Raw genomic sequence first — 16,408 nt, forward strand, 5'->3', positions numbered from 1 at the left:
AAACTTTTTCTGCTTACTAATGATTAATTTCTTTTAATATTGTCAGGTTTTTTTTAAGTATATCTCGATAAAAGTAATTAATGTGACAGTAATTTAAAATTTCGCAAATACAATAGGGAAATAGCGAGGAGATTATGTTGACGAGGAGGCATTATATTGGAGCTGGGAAGTAATGGAAGAGTTTAATCCAAAAATTCAATATTTTGTCAACATTTTATTTTTATATAAAATTTGTTCAAATTTTAATTCTATAGAAAATTTTGTCAACATTTTATTTTTATAGAAAATTTGTTCAAATTTTAATTCTATAGAAAATTTTTTCAAAATTTTATTTCTATAGAAAATTTCGTTCAAATTTTATTTCTATAGAAAATTTTGTCAAAATTTTATTTCTATAGAAAATTTTGTCAAAATTTTATTTCTATAGAAAATTTTGTTCAAATTTTATTTCTATAGAAAATTTTGTCAAAATTTTATTTCTATAGAAAATTTTGTCAAAATTTTATTTCTATAGAAAATTTTGTCAAAATTTTATTTCTATAGAAAATTTTTTCGAAACTTTATTTCTATAGAAATTTTGTCAAAACTTCATTTATATAGAAAATTTTGTCAAAATTTTATTTATATAGAAAAATTTGTCAAAATTTTATTTCTATAGAAAATTTTGTTCAAATTTTATTTCTATAGAAAATTTTGTCAAAATTTTCTTTCTATAGAAACTTTTGTCAAAATTTTATTTTTATAGAAAATGTTGTCAAAATTTTATTTATATAGAAAATTATGTCAAAATTTCATTTTGTAGAAAATTTTGTCAAAATTTTATTTCTATAGAAAATTTTGTCAAAATTTTATTTCTATAAAAAATTTTATCAAAATTTTATTTCTATAGAAAATTTTGTCGAAACTTTATTTCTATAGAAATTTTGTCAAAACTTCATTTATATAGAAAATGTTGTCAAAATTTTATTTATATAGAAAATTTTGTCAAAATTTTATTTCTATAGAAAATTTTGTCAAAATTTTATTTCTATAGAAAATTTTTTCAACATTTTATTTATATAGAAAATTTTGTCAAAATTTTATTTTTATAGAAAATTTTGTCAAAATTTTATTTATATAGAAAATCATGTCAACATTTTATTTTGTAGAAAATTTTGTCAAAACTTTATTTTTATAGAAAATTTTGTCAACATTTTATTTCTAAAGAAAATTTTTGCAAAATTTTATTTCTATAGAATATTATGTCAAAATTTTATTTCTGGAGAAAATGTTTGCAAAATTTTATTTTTATAGAAAATTTTGTCAACATTTTATTTTATAGAAAATTTTGTCAAAATTTTATTTTTATAGAAAATTTTGTTAAAATTTTATTTCTATAGAAAATTTTGTCAAAATTTTATTTCTGTAGAAAATTTTGTCAAAATTGTATTTCTATAGAAAATTTTGTCAAATTTTTTTTTCTCTATAGAAAATTTTGTCATTTTTTTTCTCTATAGAATATTTTGTCAAAATTTTATTTCTAGAGAAAATGTTCGCCAAATTTTATTTTGTCAAAATTTTATTTTTATAGAAAATTTTGTCAAAATTTTATTTCTATAGAAAATTTTGTCAAATTTTTTTTCTCTATAGAAAATTTTATCGAAATTTTTTCTCTATAGAATATTTTGTCAAAATTGTATTTCTATAGAAAATTTTGTCAAAAATTTATTTTTATAGAAAAATTTTTCAAAAATTTATTTTTATAGAAAATTTTGTCAAAATTTTATTTTTGTAGAAAATTTGTCAAAACTAGAAATTTTTTGTAAAATTTTATTTCTATAGAAAATTTTTTTCACATTTTATATCTATAAAAATTTTTGCAAAATTTTATTTCTGTTGTTTTTTGATTTCATCACATATCTCTTTTCCGTTTCCACCGTCAAATCATCGATTTGAGTGAGAAAAGAGATATGTTTGTACGAATTTATTTCGGTATAAGCCGTCTATCATGTAAAACCTTTTTTTCGGAAGGTTCAAGTGTGGTTCATTGTTGGGTTTAATGAACTGCCTGAATTTATTCTCATAATTGGTTGATAGTTTTGCTGCAAGTAGAGGATGCTGATGAGGAATGTGGTAATTCCGAAACGTGCGTCCATCCAACCATCTTGCAGTCTATAAGGCTTTGCCCAAATAACAAAAATTTGACAACCATTCTTTTCCTCTGTTGGTTAAGCTACACTTGTAGTTTAGTCAATGCATGGTTTTAAGCTGAAATCAAAAAAACAACAACAATGATTGAAGAACAAAAGCAACAATAACAAAACAAAAAGAAAAACTTATTTCTATAAATAATTTTGTCAAAATTGTGTTTTTATACAAAATATCAAAATTTTATTTCTATAGAAAATGTCAATGTTTTATTTCTAAAGAAAATTTTGTCAAAATTTTATTTCCATAGAAAATTTTGTCAAAATTTTATTTCTATAGAAAATTTTTTCAAAAAATTTTTTTCTATAGAAAATTTTTTAAAAATTTTTTTATATAGAAAATTTTGTCAAAATTTTATTTTTATTGCAAATTTTGTTAACATTTTTTTCTATAGAAAATATTGTCAAAATGTTATGTTTATAGAAAATCTTGTCAAAATTTTATTTCTATAGACAATTTTGTCAAAATTTTATTTCTATAGAAAATTTTGTCAAAATTTTATTTCTATAAAAAATTTTGTCAAAATTTTATTTCTATAGAAAATTTTGTCAAAATTTTATTTCTATAGAAATTTTTTGTAAAATTTAATTTCTATAGATAATTTTATGAAAATTTTATTTCTATAGAAAATTTTGTCAAAATTTTATTTCTATGAAAAATTTTGTTGACATTTTTTTCTCTATAGAAAATTTTGTCAAAATTTTATTTCTATAGAAAATTTTGTCAAAATTTTATTTCTATAAAGAATTTTGTCAAAATTTTATTTCTATACAAATTTTTTGTAAAATTTAATTTGTATAGAAAATTTTAACAAAATTTTATTTCCATAAAAAATGTTGTCAAAATGTTATGTTTATAGAAAATCTTGTCAAAATTTTATTTCTATAGACAATTTTGTCAAAATTTTATTTCTATAGAAAATTTTGTCAAAATTTTATTTCTATAAAAAATTTTGTCAAAATTTTATTTCTATAGAAAATTTTGTCAAAATTTTATTTCTATAGAAATTTTTTGTAAAATTTAATTTCTATAGATAATTTTATGAAAATTTTATTTCTATAGAAAATTTTGTCAAAATTTTATTTCTATGAAAAATTTTGTTGACATTTTTTTCTCTATAGAAAATTTTGTCAAAATTTTATTTCTATAGAAAATTTTGTCAAAATTTTATTTCTATAGAAAATTTTGTCAAAATTTTATTTCTATAAAAAATTTTGTCAAAATTTTATTTCTATAGAAAATTTTGTCAAAATTTTATTTCTATAGAAATTTTTTGTAAAATTTAATTTCTATAGATAATTTTATGAAAATTTTATTTCTATAGAAAATCTTGTCAAAATTTTATTTCTATAGACAATTTTGTCAAAATTTTATTTCTATAGAAAATTTTGTCAAAATTTTATTTCTATAAAAAATTTTGTCAAAATTTTATTTCTATAGAAAATTTTGTCAAAATTTTATTTCTATAGAAATTTTTTGTAAAATTTAATTTCTATAGATAATTTTATGAAAATTTTATTTCTATAGAAAATTTTGTCAAAATTTTATTTCTATGAAAAATTTTGTTGACATTTTTTTCTCTATAGAAAATTTTGTCAAAATTTTATTTCTATAGAAAATTTTGTCAAAATTTTATTTCTATAAAGAATTTTGTCAAAATTTTATTTCTATACAAATTTTTTGTAAAATTTAATTTGTATAGAAAATTTTAACAAAATTTTATTTCCATAAAAAATGTTGTCAACATTTTATTTTTATAGAAAATTTTGTCAAAATTTTATTTCTATAGAAAATTTTGTCAAGATTTTATTTCTATAAAAAATTTTGTCAAAATTTTATTTCTATAAAAAATTTTGTCAAAATTTTATTTCTATAGAAAATTTTGTCAAAATTTTATTTCTATAGAAATTTTTTGTAAAATTTAATTTCTATAGATAATTTTATGAAAATTTTATTTCTATAGAAAATTTTGTCAAAATTTTATTTCTATGAAAAATTTTGTTGACATTTTTTTCTCTATAGAAAATTTTGTCAAAATTTTATTTCTATAGAAAATTTTGTCAAAATTTTATTTCTATAGAAAATTTTGTCAAAATTTTATTTCTATAAAAAATTTTGTCAAAATTTTATTTCTATAGAAAATTTTGTCAAAATTTTATTTCTATAGAAATTTTTTGTAAAATTTAATTTCTATAGATAATTTTATGAAAATTTTATTTCTATAGAAAATTTTGTCAAAATTTTATTTCTATGAAAAATTTTGTTGACATTTTCTTCTCTATAGAAAATTTTGTCAAAATTTTATTTCTATAGAAAATTTTGTCAAAATTTTATTTCTATAGAAAATTTTGTCAAAATTTTATTTCTATAAAAAATTTTATCAAAATTTTATTTCTATAGAAATTTTTTGTAAAATTTAATTTCTATAGATAATTTTATGAAAATTTTATTTCTATAGAAAATTTTGTCAAAATTTTATTTCTATGAAAAATTTTGTTGACATTTTCTTCTCTATAGAAAATTTTGTCAAAATTTTATTTCTATAGAAAATTTTGTCAAAATTTTATTTCTATAAAAAATTTTGTCAAAATTTTATTTCTATAAAAAATTTTGTCAAAATTTTATTTCTATACAAATTTTTTGTAAAATTTAATTTGTATAGAAAATTTTAACAAAATTTTATTTCCATAAAAAATGTTGTCAAAATTTTATTTTTATAGAAAATTTTGTCAAAATTTTATTTCTATAGAAAATTTTGTCAAGATTTTATTTCTATAAAAATTTTTGTCAAAATTTTATTTCTATAAAAATTTTTTGTAAAATTTAATTTCTATAAAAATTTTTTGTAAAATTTAATTTCTATAAAAATTTTTTGTAAAATTTAATTTCTATACAAATTTTTTGTAAAATTTAATTTGTATAGAAAATTTTAACAAAATTTTATTTCCATAAAAAATTTTGTCAAAATGTTATTTCTATAGAAATTTTTTGTCAAAATTTTATTTCTAAAGAAAATTTTTGCAAAATTTCAATTCTATAGAACATTTTATCAAAATTTTATTTCTATAGAAAATTTTATCAAAATTTTATTTCTATAGAAATAACATTTTGCTCTAGGAGGTTACCATATTCTTTCTTTGCGTGTAGATTGTTTATTTTTTCTCCCAAAAAAATAAAAACAATTTTTTGCATATTCGCAATTAAAGAATTATAGAAAAAAAAATTCTTGATAAAATATTTCTTTTAGTTAATTTGCATTTTTGCAATTTGCATTTCTTGATTCCAGTCTCCATTTAGTTTTGGGGGAACTTTCGACTTGAACTTGATATTGAAAATATTAAATAGTTTGTAGTGTTTATGCATCTCTAGCAGTTTCAGAAAACAACACTAAGATTTTTTTGCTATGATCAAGTGACTTAGCCAGTTCAGCAACAACAAGCATACAAATCTTATGCGCATGAATTTTTCTAGTTTAATTAGACTTTCCTTTGGCAAATTCTGGATCATAGGGAGGACAAGTTTATGATGAAATTTCAAAAGAAATTTTCCTAATTGATATGCTTTCTGGTTTAGCTGTATAACATGCCAAATTTTATACATATTCAGAATATGCCATAATTAGCATTTAACCCTCACATTGAAATAGAAAAAAATGCTTGATTTTAAAACAATAACGAGTGACTGCGTTTTATATATTTTTCAAAACAGATTGAACGAACAACTCATTGAAAAGTTCTCAATCTGTGGAGAATTCATTAGTCATCGAATGTAGTTTTCGAAAAACGAAAATTACCTTCGCAAAGTTCATTAACTTGAATGCTTTCTTAGACCGGCGATCAAACTATCCACTGGTTTTCAAACGCGCGCTGATGTATACTGGCCGCTTAATCTTCCAGTAGCTGCTGTATCTACGAACATGGATCTCTTCCACAACCATCGTTTGTATAATTGTTCAAAATTATTTAAATTGTTGTTTGTTCATCTTCTTTGTTTGATTTTTTAATTCAAAAGTTGATATTTAAATAAAAAAATGCAAATGCAAATATGCAGAGTACATTAAATAACAAAATCGACATACAAAGAAAAAATACTTTCTTTTGGTACGAAATTTTAGACAAACGAAATTCTCCTTGAGTTTAATAAGTATGTCCTGTAAGCGTAAATAAATACGAATCTATGAGAAGCGATTAAACGATTGTTCCTAATCTTTTTCTATTTAAACAGTTTTTTAGGATTAAAAGATAACATCGTTTGTCTACAATTTCATCCCTGAAAAGAAAAGAAAAGTAAAGAAGAACTCTTTTTTTCAGTGTACGAAAAGATTAATTTTGCAAACTGTTGGTGTATATCACTAAAGACCAAACGTCATGTTTCATAAATATGTATGTGGTATAATTTATATTGAATAGATGATAATGAAATTTAAAATATATCCAGACTTATTCGTATAGCTGCGAATCAAAACGAAATGATCTTGTTTGAAAAGATATTTTTCAAAACCTGAAGTATACAAAATATGCAGTTCAAAATTTATGACACAACTTTGAATAATCGTCATTTGAAATGCGAAAAAGACATATATTCGTAATATACACAGCTAGAAATGGATTTTCTATTGATTTTGTAGATTCCGCGGACACTCCCGCTGACACACGCGATTCTACCAAAAATGGTAGATTTTTTACTGTTTCAAAATTTATGACACATGGTATGTTAGATTGGTAGAATTCCTGATGTTTTGGTAGATTTTGCAAAATATTCCTCTCCACTCCTCCTACTGTAACTTATAAGATATAAAATCTTGTTGTGCTAGGACAAATAAAAATTTATAAATAAAACAAAAATAAATAAATAAGAGGCTTTCGACAAAATCTTCAATAAAAATAAAATTTTGCCAAATTTCCTATCGAAATAAAATTTTGATAAAATTTTTATCGAAATAAAATTTTGATAAAATTTTTTATCGAAATAAAATTTTGGCAATTTTTTTTATCGAAATTAAATTTTGACAAAATTTTCGATAGAGATAAAATTTTATAGGAAAAAAATGTTGCCAACATTTTGATAAAATGTTTACAACATTTTCCCTAGGAATAAATGTTTGTCAAAATTCTCTATAGGACTAACATTTTAACAAAATTTTCTCTAGGAATAAAATTTTGACAAAATTTTCTATACACAGAAAAAAAAGTAAACTACATTATGGGAAAAATGGACTATCTAGTGCGAACTAAATTAATTGTATTTTGAGATTCATTAAATTAACGAAAATTTTACGACATTTTTGGATTTTTAATTACATCTTTCTCGAAAAGAAAAAAAACTTAACTAAAAATAAAGAAAAAAATCTTAGGCGCCAGATCATTCCCATTTTAACCACGCTATAGTTAATTCTTACTATTTTTGAGAAGTGTACGTTAAACTTCTTCTGTTTTAGTTAGAATTGAACTAATTTGTATGTCATTGAAATTTTACTGCCATTTAGTTCATACATTTTTTGAGATATACTTGGAATAAAGCAAAAATTGTTGGGCTGGGAAAAATTTCTTAGAAAATTTTAAAAATAAACAAAATAACATTTTTGCAATAAATACTAGTTCATTTTAGCATCATTTTTATAACAGACTTTTTTTCTGTGTAGAAATAAAATTTTGACAAAATTTTCTATAGAAATAAAATTTTGACAAAATGTTCTATAGAATTACAATTTTTATAAAATAATTCTATATAAATAAAATTTTGATAAAACTTCCTATAGAAATAAAAATTTGATAAAATAATTCTATAGAAATAAAATTTTGACTAAATTTTCTATAGAAATAAAATTTTGACAAAATTTTCTATAGAAATAAAATTTTGATAAAATTTCCTATAGAAATAAAATTTTGACAAAATTTTCTATAGACATAAAATTTTGACAAAATTTTCGATAGAAATACAATTTTGAAAAAAAATTTATATAAAAATAAAATTGTGACAAAATTTTCTATAGAAATAAAATTTTGACAAAATGTTTTATAGGAATAACATATTGACAAAATTTTCTATAGAATTAAAATTATGATAACATTTTCTATAGAAATAAAATTTTGGCAAAAATTTTTATAGAAATAAAATTTTGACAAATTTTTCGATAGAAATAAAATTTTGACAAAAGTTTCTATAGGAATAAAATTTTGACAAAATTTTTTATAGAAATAAAATTTTGACAAAATTTTCTATAGAAATAAAATTTTGACAAAATTTTCTATAGAATTAAAATTTTGATAAAATATTTCCATAGAAATAAAATTTTGATAAAATTTTCTATAGAAATAAAATTGTGATAAAATAATTCTATAGAAATAAAATTTTGATAAAATTTTCTATAGAAATAAAATGTTGACAAAATTTTCTATAGAAATAAAATATTGACAAAATTTTCTATAGAAATAAAATTTTGGCAAAATTTTCTATAGAAATAATATTCTGATAAAATAATTCTATAGAAATAAAATTTTGATAAAATTTTCTATAGAAATAAAATTTTGGCAAAATTTTCTATAGAAATAATATTCTGATAAAATAATTCTATAGAAATAAAATTTTGATAAAATTTTCTGTAGATATAAAATTTTGACAAAATTTTCTATAGAAATAAAATTTTGACAAAATTTTCTATAGAAATAAAATTTAGACAAAATTTTCTATAGAAATAAAATTTTAACAAAATTTTCTATAGAAATAAAATTTTGACAAAATTTTCTATAGGAATAAAATTTCGACAAAATTTTCTATAGGAATAAAATTTCGACAAAATTTTTTGTAGAAATAAAATTGTGACAAAATTTTCTATAGAAATAAAATTTTGATAAAATTTCCTATAGAAATAAAATTTTGACAAAATTTTTTATAAAAATAAAATTGTGACAAAATTTTTTATAAAAATAAAATTGTGACAAAATGTTCTATAGAAATAAAATTTTGCCAAAATGTTTTATAGGAATAACATTTTTACAAAATTTTCTATAGAAATAAAATTTTGGCAAAATTTTTTATAGAAATAAAATTTTGACAAAATTTTCTATAGAAATAAAATTTTGACAAAATGTTCTATAGAAATAAAATTTTGACAAAATGTTCTATAGAAATAAAATTTTGACAAAATGTTCTATAGAAATAAAATTTTGACAAAAGTTGCTATAGAAATAAAATTTTAACAAAATTTTCTATAGAAATAAAATTTTGCAAAATTTTCTATAGAAATAAAATTTTGACAAAATTTTCTATAGAAATAAAATTTTGACAAAATTTTCTATAGAAATAAAATTTGACAAAATTTTCTATAGAAATAAAATTTTGACAAAATTTTCTATAGAAATAAAATTTTGACAAAATTTTCTATAGAAATAAAATTTCGACAAAATTTTCTATAGAAATAAAATTTCGACAAAATTTTCTATAGAAATAAAATTTTGACAAAATTTTCTATAGAAATACAATTTTGACAAAATTTTCTATAGAAATAAATTTTTGACAAAACTTTTTCTAGGAATAAAATTGTGAGAAAAAAATTCTCAATGAATAAAATTTTGACAAAAATTTCTATAAGTTTTTTTTTTGACAAACCATAGAAATCAAAATCTGCAAAATAAGATTTTTCATTTTGTAGTTTTTTGGTAAAATTTTCTTTAAATTGTGGTAGATTATTTTAGGATCGAGCGGCAGCCGTGATTGTGATAGCTCCCACCACAGTATTTTGACAAAATTTTCTATAGAAATAAAATTTTGACAAAATTTTCTATAGAAATAAAATTTGACAAAATTTTCTATAGAAATAAAATTTTGACAAAATTTTCTATAGAAATAAAATTTTGACAAATTTTTCGATAGAAATAAAATTTTGAAAAATTTTTTTCAAGGAATAAAATTTTGACAAAATTTTTTATAGAAATAAAATTTTGACAAAATTTTTTATAGAAATAAAATTTTGACAAAATTTTCTATAGAAATAAAATTTCGACAAAATTTTCTATAGAAATAACATTTCGACAAAATTTTCTATAGGAATAAAATTTTGACAAAATTTTCTATAGAAATAAAATTTTGATAAAATTTTCTATAGAAATAAAATTTTGACAAAATTTTCTATAGAAATAAATTTTTGACAAAACTTTTTCTAGGAATAAAATTTTGTAAAAACCATAGAAATCAAAATCTGCAAAATAAGATTTTTCATTTTGTAGTTTTTTGGTAAAATTTTCTTTAAATTGTGGTAGATTATTTTAAGATCGAGTGGCAGCCGTGATTGTGATAGCTTTCCAATCCTTGAGTTATGAGACTGTTGTTTGTCTTACAATCAATTCGCATCTAAAAATAGCTCAATATGAAGATTATTTACAGGCCTGTTCTGGGTTTCTTATATTTCCGCAAAATTGGAACGAATTGAAATTCGATTTTCGGACTCAAATACAAGCGATTTTAATACTGCAAAATATTCGGGTGACCACAGAATACGCAAAAAAAATCGTAAAACTTTTGTTAATGAATTTCAGCCCAGGTCAGATCTGATTGTTTCCTAAGAGTGTTCTAACACAAGCCAAACCGTTGAGAACTATTGTCGCGTACCCACATTTAATTTAATTAAAATTGATTTTTCACCGGCTAATTAGGCCAACTCATGTTTTTTAATAATTTTGTTTGAATCCTCTTCTAATAATTTTAATATTTTTCTTTTCAATTTCAGTAAAATCTCTGACAGAAAAAAGAGGAAACTTGTCGAAGGGACAGAATTTCTATGTAATGTCTGCTGTGCAGAAATAAATCCAGAGGATGCTAAGACGTAAGTGATAAAAAAAAAACTAAAAATTGCAAGTGCTAGAGCATATTCTTAAAACTCAATACAATTTATGAACACTTTTATTATTTTTTAAGGAATTTATGTGGTAAAAAATAGGTTTAAAGTTATCTATAACTGTTTTGTATATGAAGTATTTCAATTCGTGTTTAAAAGAAAGGATTACCAAGACAATAATATTAGGCATATTTACTTGTAAACATTATGTCATTTAAACTTTATTATTATTTTTATCTTTATTTTCAGTTTTGTTAAATGCTATATTTGCCAGAAGTACATTTGCCGGAGTATCAAATGTGCCGACTGGCTACCTAAAACCGCCCAATGGGAATGTGAACTCTGTCAGACATCGAAGGAATCGATGGCTCAGACCTCATCATGGGTGGCCGACCAAATATCATTCAATCAACAAAAATTAGTATATCCCATGAGAGCGAGAAGTGAAATCTACATACCCATATCAGAGTGCAACGACAGTTCAATACGTAAGCTATTTGCATTTTAATAACAAATCGGAAAAAATGAATTTTTAATTTTATTGGTTTTACAGATTTTGAAAGTGTTAGTCAAATTGGTGCCACATCGGCCTTAATCACAGCCGAACAAAAATTAAAAATTCGCGAATATGTCGAAGAGATTGTTTCCCAGATGCTGGGTGGAAATTTGGATACAATATCTGTGAATCAATTAACAAAAAGTGAAAACTGTAAGTAATGGGTAACTCTAAAATATGGCAATGTTTCGTTTTAAGCATTGGCAACACAGTATTAAAGAGGGCTTAAAGCGGTGAATGCTACAATAACATACAAAAACATATTGATTGAAAGCTTAGAGAGGTGAATGTTAAGTTTGAGTAACTTCACATGAAGGCTCTATTGTATTTGGCATTTATTTTCATCATTAATTTGTAGCATAGTTTGAGGTGGCTGTTAAGCTTAACTTACCACACTACCAGTTTCCACGTTATATTATTCCCCACATGGGCAATAAAATTATTTATTATCATTAATTTGTTTAGCATACCTTTAGGATGTATCAATAAAAAATCTTCCGAAATGAAGATTTACAAAACCACCACATCGTAGTTGTGTGGGGTGGAAACTATAATGAAAGCATAATTTTAGGCTGCAAATAAATTTGTGTCAAGCAATTTCAATAGAAAGGGTATCACTGCCATTTAAAATACGGTAATAAAATAATTAATAATATATTTGAAATAAAATTAATTTTTTTTCTTATAACAAAAACAAAATAAATATTAAAATTTTTTGTTGCAGAGCAAATAATTAAACCATTCTTATTTTATGTTATTTATTTCCAATATATTTTTTTAACCGTTTCTCATGGAATTGCTTTTCATTATATATATACAAAACGCTTTATATTTCAATATCCTTATTTTTTCATTTTTTTCTTTTTATTTATGCACTCAAATGAATACTGTGGTGGGTGATTAAAAACAAAACACGTAGATTTGTTATTATTTCATAAATACCACTCAAGACTGAGTAACATTTTAATAAATTTGGAAAATGCCTTAACTTTTCGTGCCATCAATAAAGGCGGTGAGTTGAGACTAAGATTTAAGATGATGGAATATAACATCCGACCGTCGTCAGCATTCTCTAACATTCATTATCTCTTTAGAGTATTATATTCGCCTACATATGTAGCCTATAACCACTCGTCTAATGGCAATTAACCCTTAAATTACTACAATGCAATAGTGAATTTGATTTAATTGATGTATTTTTCTAACTGCTTGCGTAAATGTAAGATTTGCTGTAATTGTTTGAAGTAATGAAGCATGGACTTTTAACCCATAACCACAAAAGAATATCGACTAATTACATGTTTAATGTATTTTTAATATCAATTATTATTATTATTTTCCACATCAAAAGGTGAAAATAAACATTTTTATTTTGTAGTTGTTAATGAGTATTTTAAATTCTATAGATCGAAAAAGTAGACTTTTTTAATTTTGATATTTGTTATTCTGTGTAGACATTTGATTGATCATATCTAATTTATGTATGCAAATTAAAACGATAAAAATTCATTTCTAAATAACCCATTGTGAATACCATTGTGATTGATACAACGGAAGCAATAGATCAATATTGATCAACTTATAAGCCATATATGGCATCATTTATAACTGTTTAGAAACTTTTCGTTTCCATATTCAGACAAATATTTTTGTTAATTTAAATAAAAAAAAAAAACAAATTTAATAAATTATCTGAAAAATTCTAATTTATGTTATACCAACCCATTATAACGTTCAATCGCTTCATATTTCTTTAAAATCAACTCATTTTTAAATTACATGGAGTTTTTCCACTATCTTCACCTACATCAGAATGAGTATCATTTCGATATCAATTGTTAAATGTTGTCGATAAGAAGTTTCTTATCGCTCCACACGTTGTTTGGTCAATAGTGATTTAAACACTTGAGATATCATAACTTTTTGCACAAATATTTCGAATGCATTTCTGATTTATTTTTAAATAAAAAAATGGTAACGACGTAATATCAATAAGACGAACTAGGGAATACAGCTCAATCTATAACTTATACAAATAGGGCAAATAAGAAGGAACAAATATATACGGCCGTAAGTTCGGCCAGGCCTCCCCCATGGATTACGTAGAAACTTCTACTAAAGACGGCCATCCACAATTAAATTATTTGGGTTTCGGTCGATGGCAAGGCATCTTAAAACTTCTTAACATCATCTTCTAAATTGTAAGTTAGTCCGGGATATATAGTAGACAAAAGAAAGGTCGATTAAATACGTACACACAAATTTTTTTTTCTGATTCAATCACGAAATTAATTGATCCAATTAATTTTTTAATTGAATTGTCTTCAATCACAGAAATGATAGTATCAATTAAAAAATCAATTGAAAGTCAATAAAAAAATTAATTGTTCCAATCAAAAAATTAATTGATACTATTAATTTTTGTGATTGATTTTTGTTTCAATTAATAAAATTGTTGAATCAATTAAATTTTTAATTGAAAAATTTTTAAGACACAATTAAGACTTTAATTGGAAAAATTTTGGTGAAATTTTTTTCTGTGTATATATTCAGTTCTTGACCGGCATATATAGGGAAGAAATAATTACGAACCGATATTAACTTTTGTGCGGTAATTATAGAGTCAAAATTGAAATATGGGGGTCACTTTATATGGAGGCTATATACAATTATGAACACGAATCTACCAAAAATGGCAGACTTTTTACTGTGGTAGATTGGAAGAATTCTTGATGTTGTGGAAGATTTTGCAAAATATTCCTCTCCAACTATGAAATGCTTCCTAAATTTTCTACAGAAATAAAATTTCGACAAAATTTTCTATAGAAATATAAAATTTTGACAAAATTTTCTATGGCAATAAAATTGTGGTAGATTATTTTTGGCTCGAGTTGCAATCGTGATTTTTTTGTGATTGGGGATCGGTTTATTTGGGGGCTATATATAGCATAGATCGATACGGACCAATTTTGGCATTGTTGTTATCGGCCATACACTAGTGAAATGTCCCAAATTTCAACCGGATCGGATGAATTTTGCTGCTTCAAGAGGCTCCGCAAGCAAAATCTGGGGATTGGTTTATATGCAGGCTATATAATTATGGACCGATGTGGACCAATTTTTGCATCGTTGGTAGAGACCACATACTAACACCATATTCCAAATTTCAGCCGGATCGGATGAAATTTGCTTCTCTTTGAAGCTCCGCAAGCCAAATCTAGGGATCGGTTTATATGGAGGCTATATATAATTATGAACCGATATGGACCAATTTTTGCATGGTTGGTAGAGACCATAACTAACACCCTGTTCCAAATTTCAGCCGGATCCGATGAAATTTGCTTCTCATAGAGGCTCCGCAAGCCAAATCTGGGGTCCGTTTATGTGCCAAATTTCAGCCGGATCGGATATAACATTTTGACCAAATTTTCTGTGGCAATAAAATTGTGGTAGATTATTTTTGGCTCGAGTGGCAATCGTGATTTTTCTGTGATTGGGGATCGGTTTATTTGGGGGCTATATAACATAGATCGAAACGGACCAATTTTGGCACGGTTGTTATCGGCCATACACTAGTGAAATGTCCCAAATTTCAACCGGATCGGATGAATTTTGCTGCTTCAAGAGGCTTCGGAGGTCAAATCTGGGCATCGGTTTATATGGGGGCTATATATAATTATGGACCGATGTGGACAATTTTTGCATGCTTGTTAGAGACCATATAATACTAACACCATGTTCCAAATTTCAGCCGGATCGAATGAAATATGCTTCTCTTAGAGGCTCCGCAAGCCAAATCTGGGATCGGTTTATATGGAGGCTATATATAATTATGAACCGATATGGACCAATTTTTGCATAGTTGGTAGAGACCATATGCTAACACCATGTTCCAAATTTCAGCCGGATCGGATGAAATATGCTTCTCTTAGAGGCTCCGCAAGCCAAATCTGGGGATCGGTTTATATGGAGGCTATGTATAATTATGGACCAATGTGGACCAATTTTTGCATGGTTGTTAGGGACCATATATCAACATTATGTACCAAATTTCAGCCGCATCGGATGAAATTTGCTTCTCTTAGAGGCTCCGCAAGCCAAATCTGGGGATCGGTTTATATTGGGGCTATATATAATTATGGACCGATGTGGACCACTTTTTGCATGGTTGTTAGGGACCATATACCAACATTATGTACCAAATTTCAGCCGGATCGGATGAAATTTTCTTCTCTTAGAGGCTCCGCAAGCCAAATCTGGGGATCGGTTTATATTGGGGCTATATATAATTATGGGCCGATGTGGACCAATTTTTGCATGGTTGTTAGAGACCACATACCAACACCATGTACCAAATTTCAGCCGGATCGGATGAAATTTGCTTCTCTATGAGGCTCCGCAAGCCAAATCTGGGATCGGTTTATATGGAGGCTATATATAATTATGAACCGATATGGACCAATTTTTGCATAGTTGGTAGAGACCATATGCTAACACCATGTTCCAAATTTCAGCCGGATCGGATGAAATATGCTTCTCTTAGAGGCTCCGCAAGCCAAATCTGGGGATCGGTTTATATGGAGGCTATGTATAATTATGGACCAATGTGGACCAATTTTTGCATGGTTGTTAGGGACCATATATCAACATTATGTACCAAATTTCAGCCGCATCGGATGAAATTTGCTTCTCTTAGAGGCTCCGCAAGCCAAATCTGGGGATCGGTTTATATTGGGGCTATATATAATTATGGACCGATGTGGACCAATTTTTGCATGGTTGTTAGGGACCATATACCAACATTATGTACCAAATTTCAGCCGGATCGGATG

General features: G+C 24.0%; 1 protein-coding gene across 7 annotated transcripts in view; it reads left to right on the forward strand.

Annotated features, from left to right (window-relative positions):
• M7BP (Myosin-7a binding protein) overlaps positions 1-16,408 on the forward strand; it is a 229,492-nt gene that overhangs the window by 146,796 nt on the left and 66,288 nt on the right. For 6 of the 7 annotated variants that reach the window (XM_075311229.1, XM_075311231.1, XM_075311227.1 and 3 more), the window contains exons 3-6: positions 10,913-11,008; positions 11,270-11,508; positions 11,574-11,729; positions 12,496-12,588. In XM_075311229.1, the coding sequence (XP_075167344.1) occupies positions 10,913-11,008; positions 11,270-11,508; positions 11,574-11,729; positions 12,496-12,588 (584 nt within the window). The remainder of the gene's footprint in view (positions 1-10,912; positions 11,009-11,269; positions 11,509-11,573; positions 11,730-12,495; positions 12,589-16,408) is intronic. The other variant, XM_075311228.1, reaches the window with a different exon arrangement.

Source organism: Haematobia irritans, chromosome 5 (assembly GCF_050003625.1).
Source record: "Haematobia irritans isolate KBUSLIRL chromosome 5, ASM5000362v1, whole genome shotgun sequence".
Classification (NCBI taxonomy): Eukaryota; Metazoa; Arthropoda; class Insecta; order Diptera; family Muscidae; genus Haematobia; species Haematobia irritans.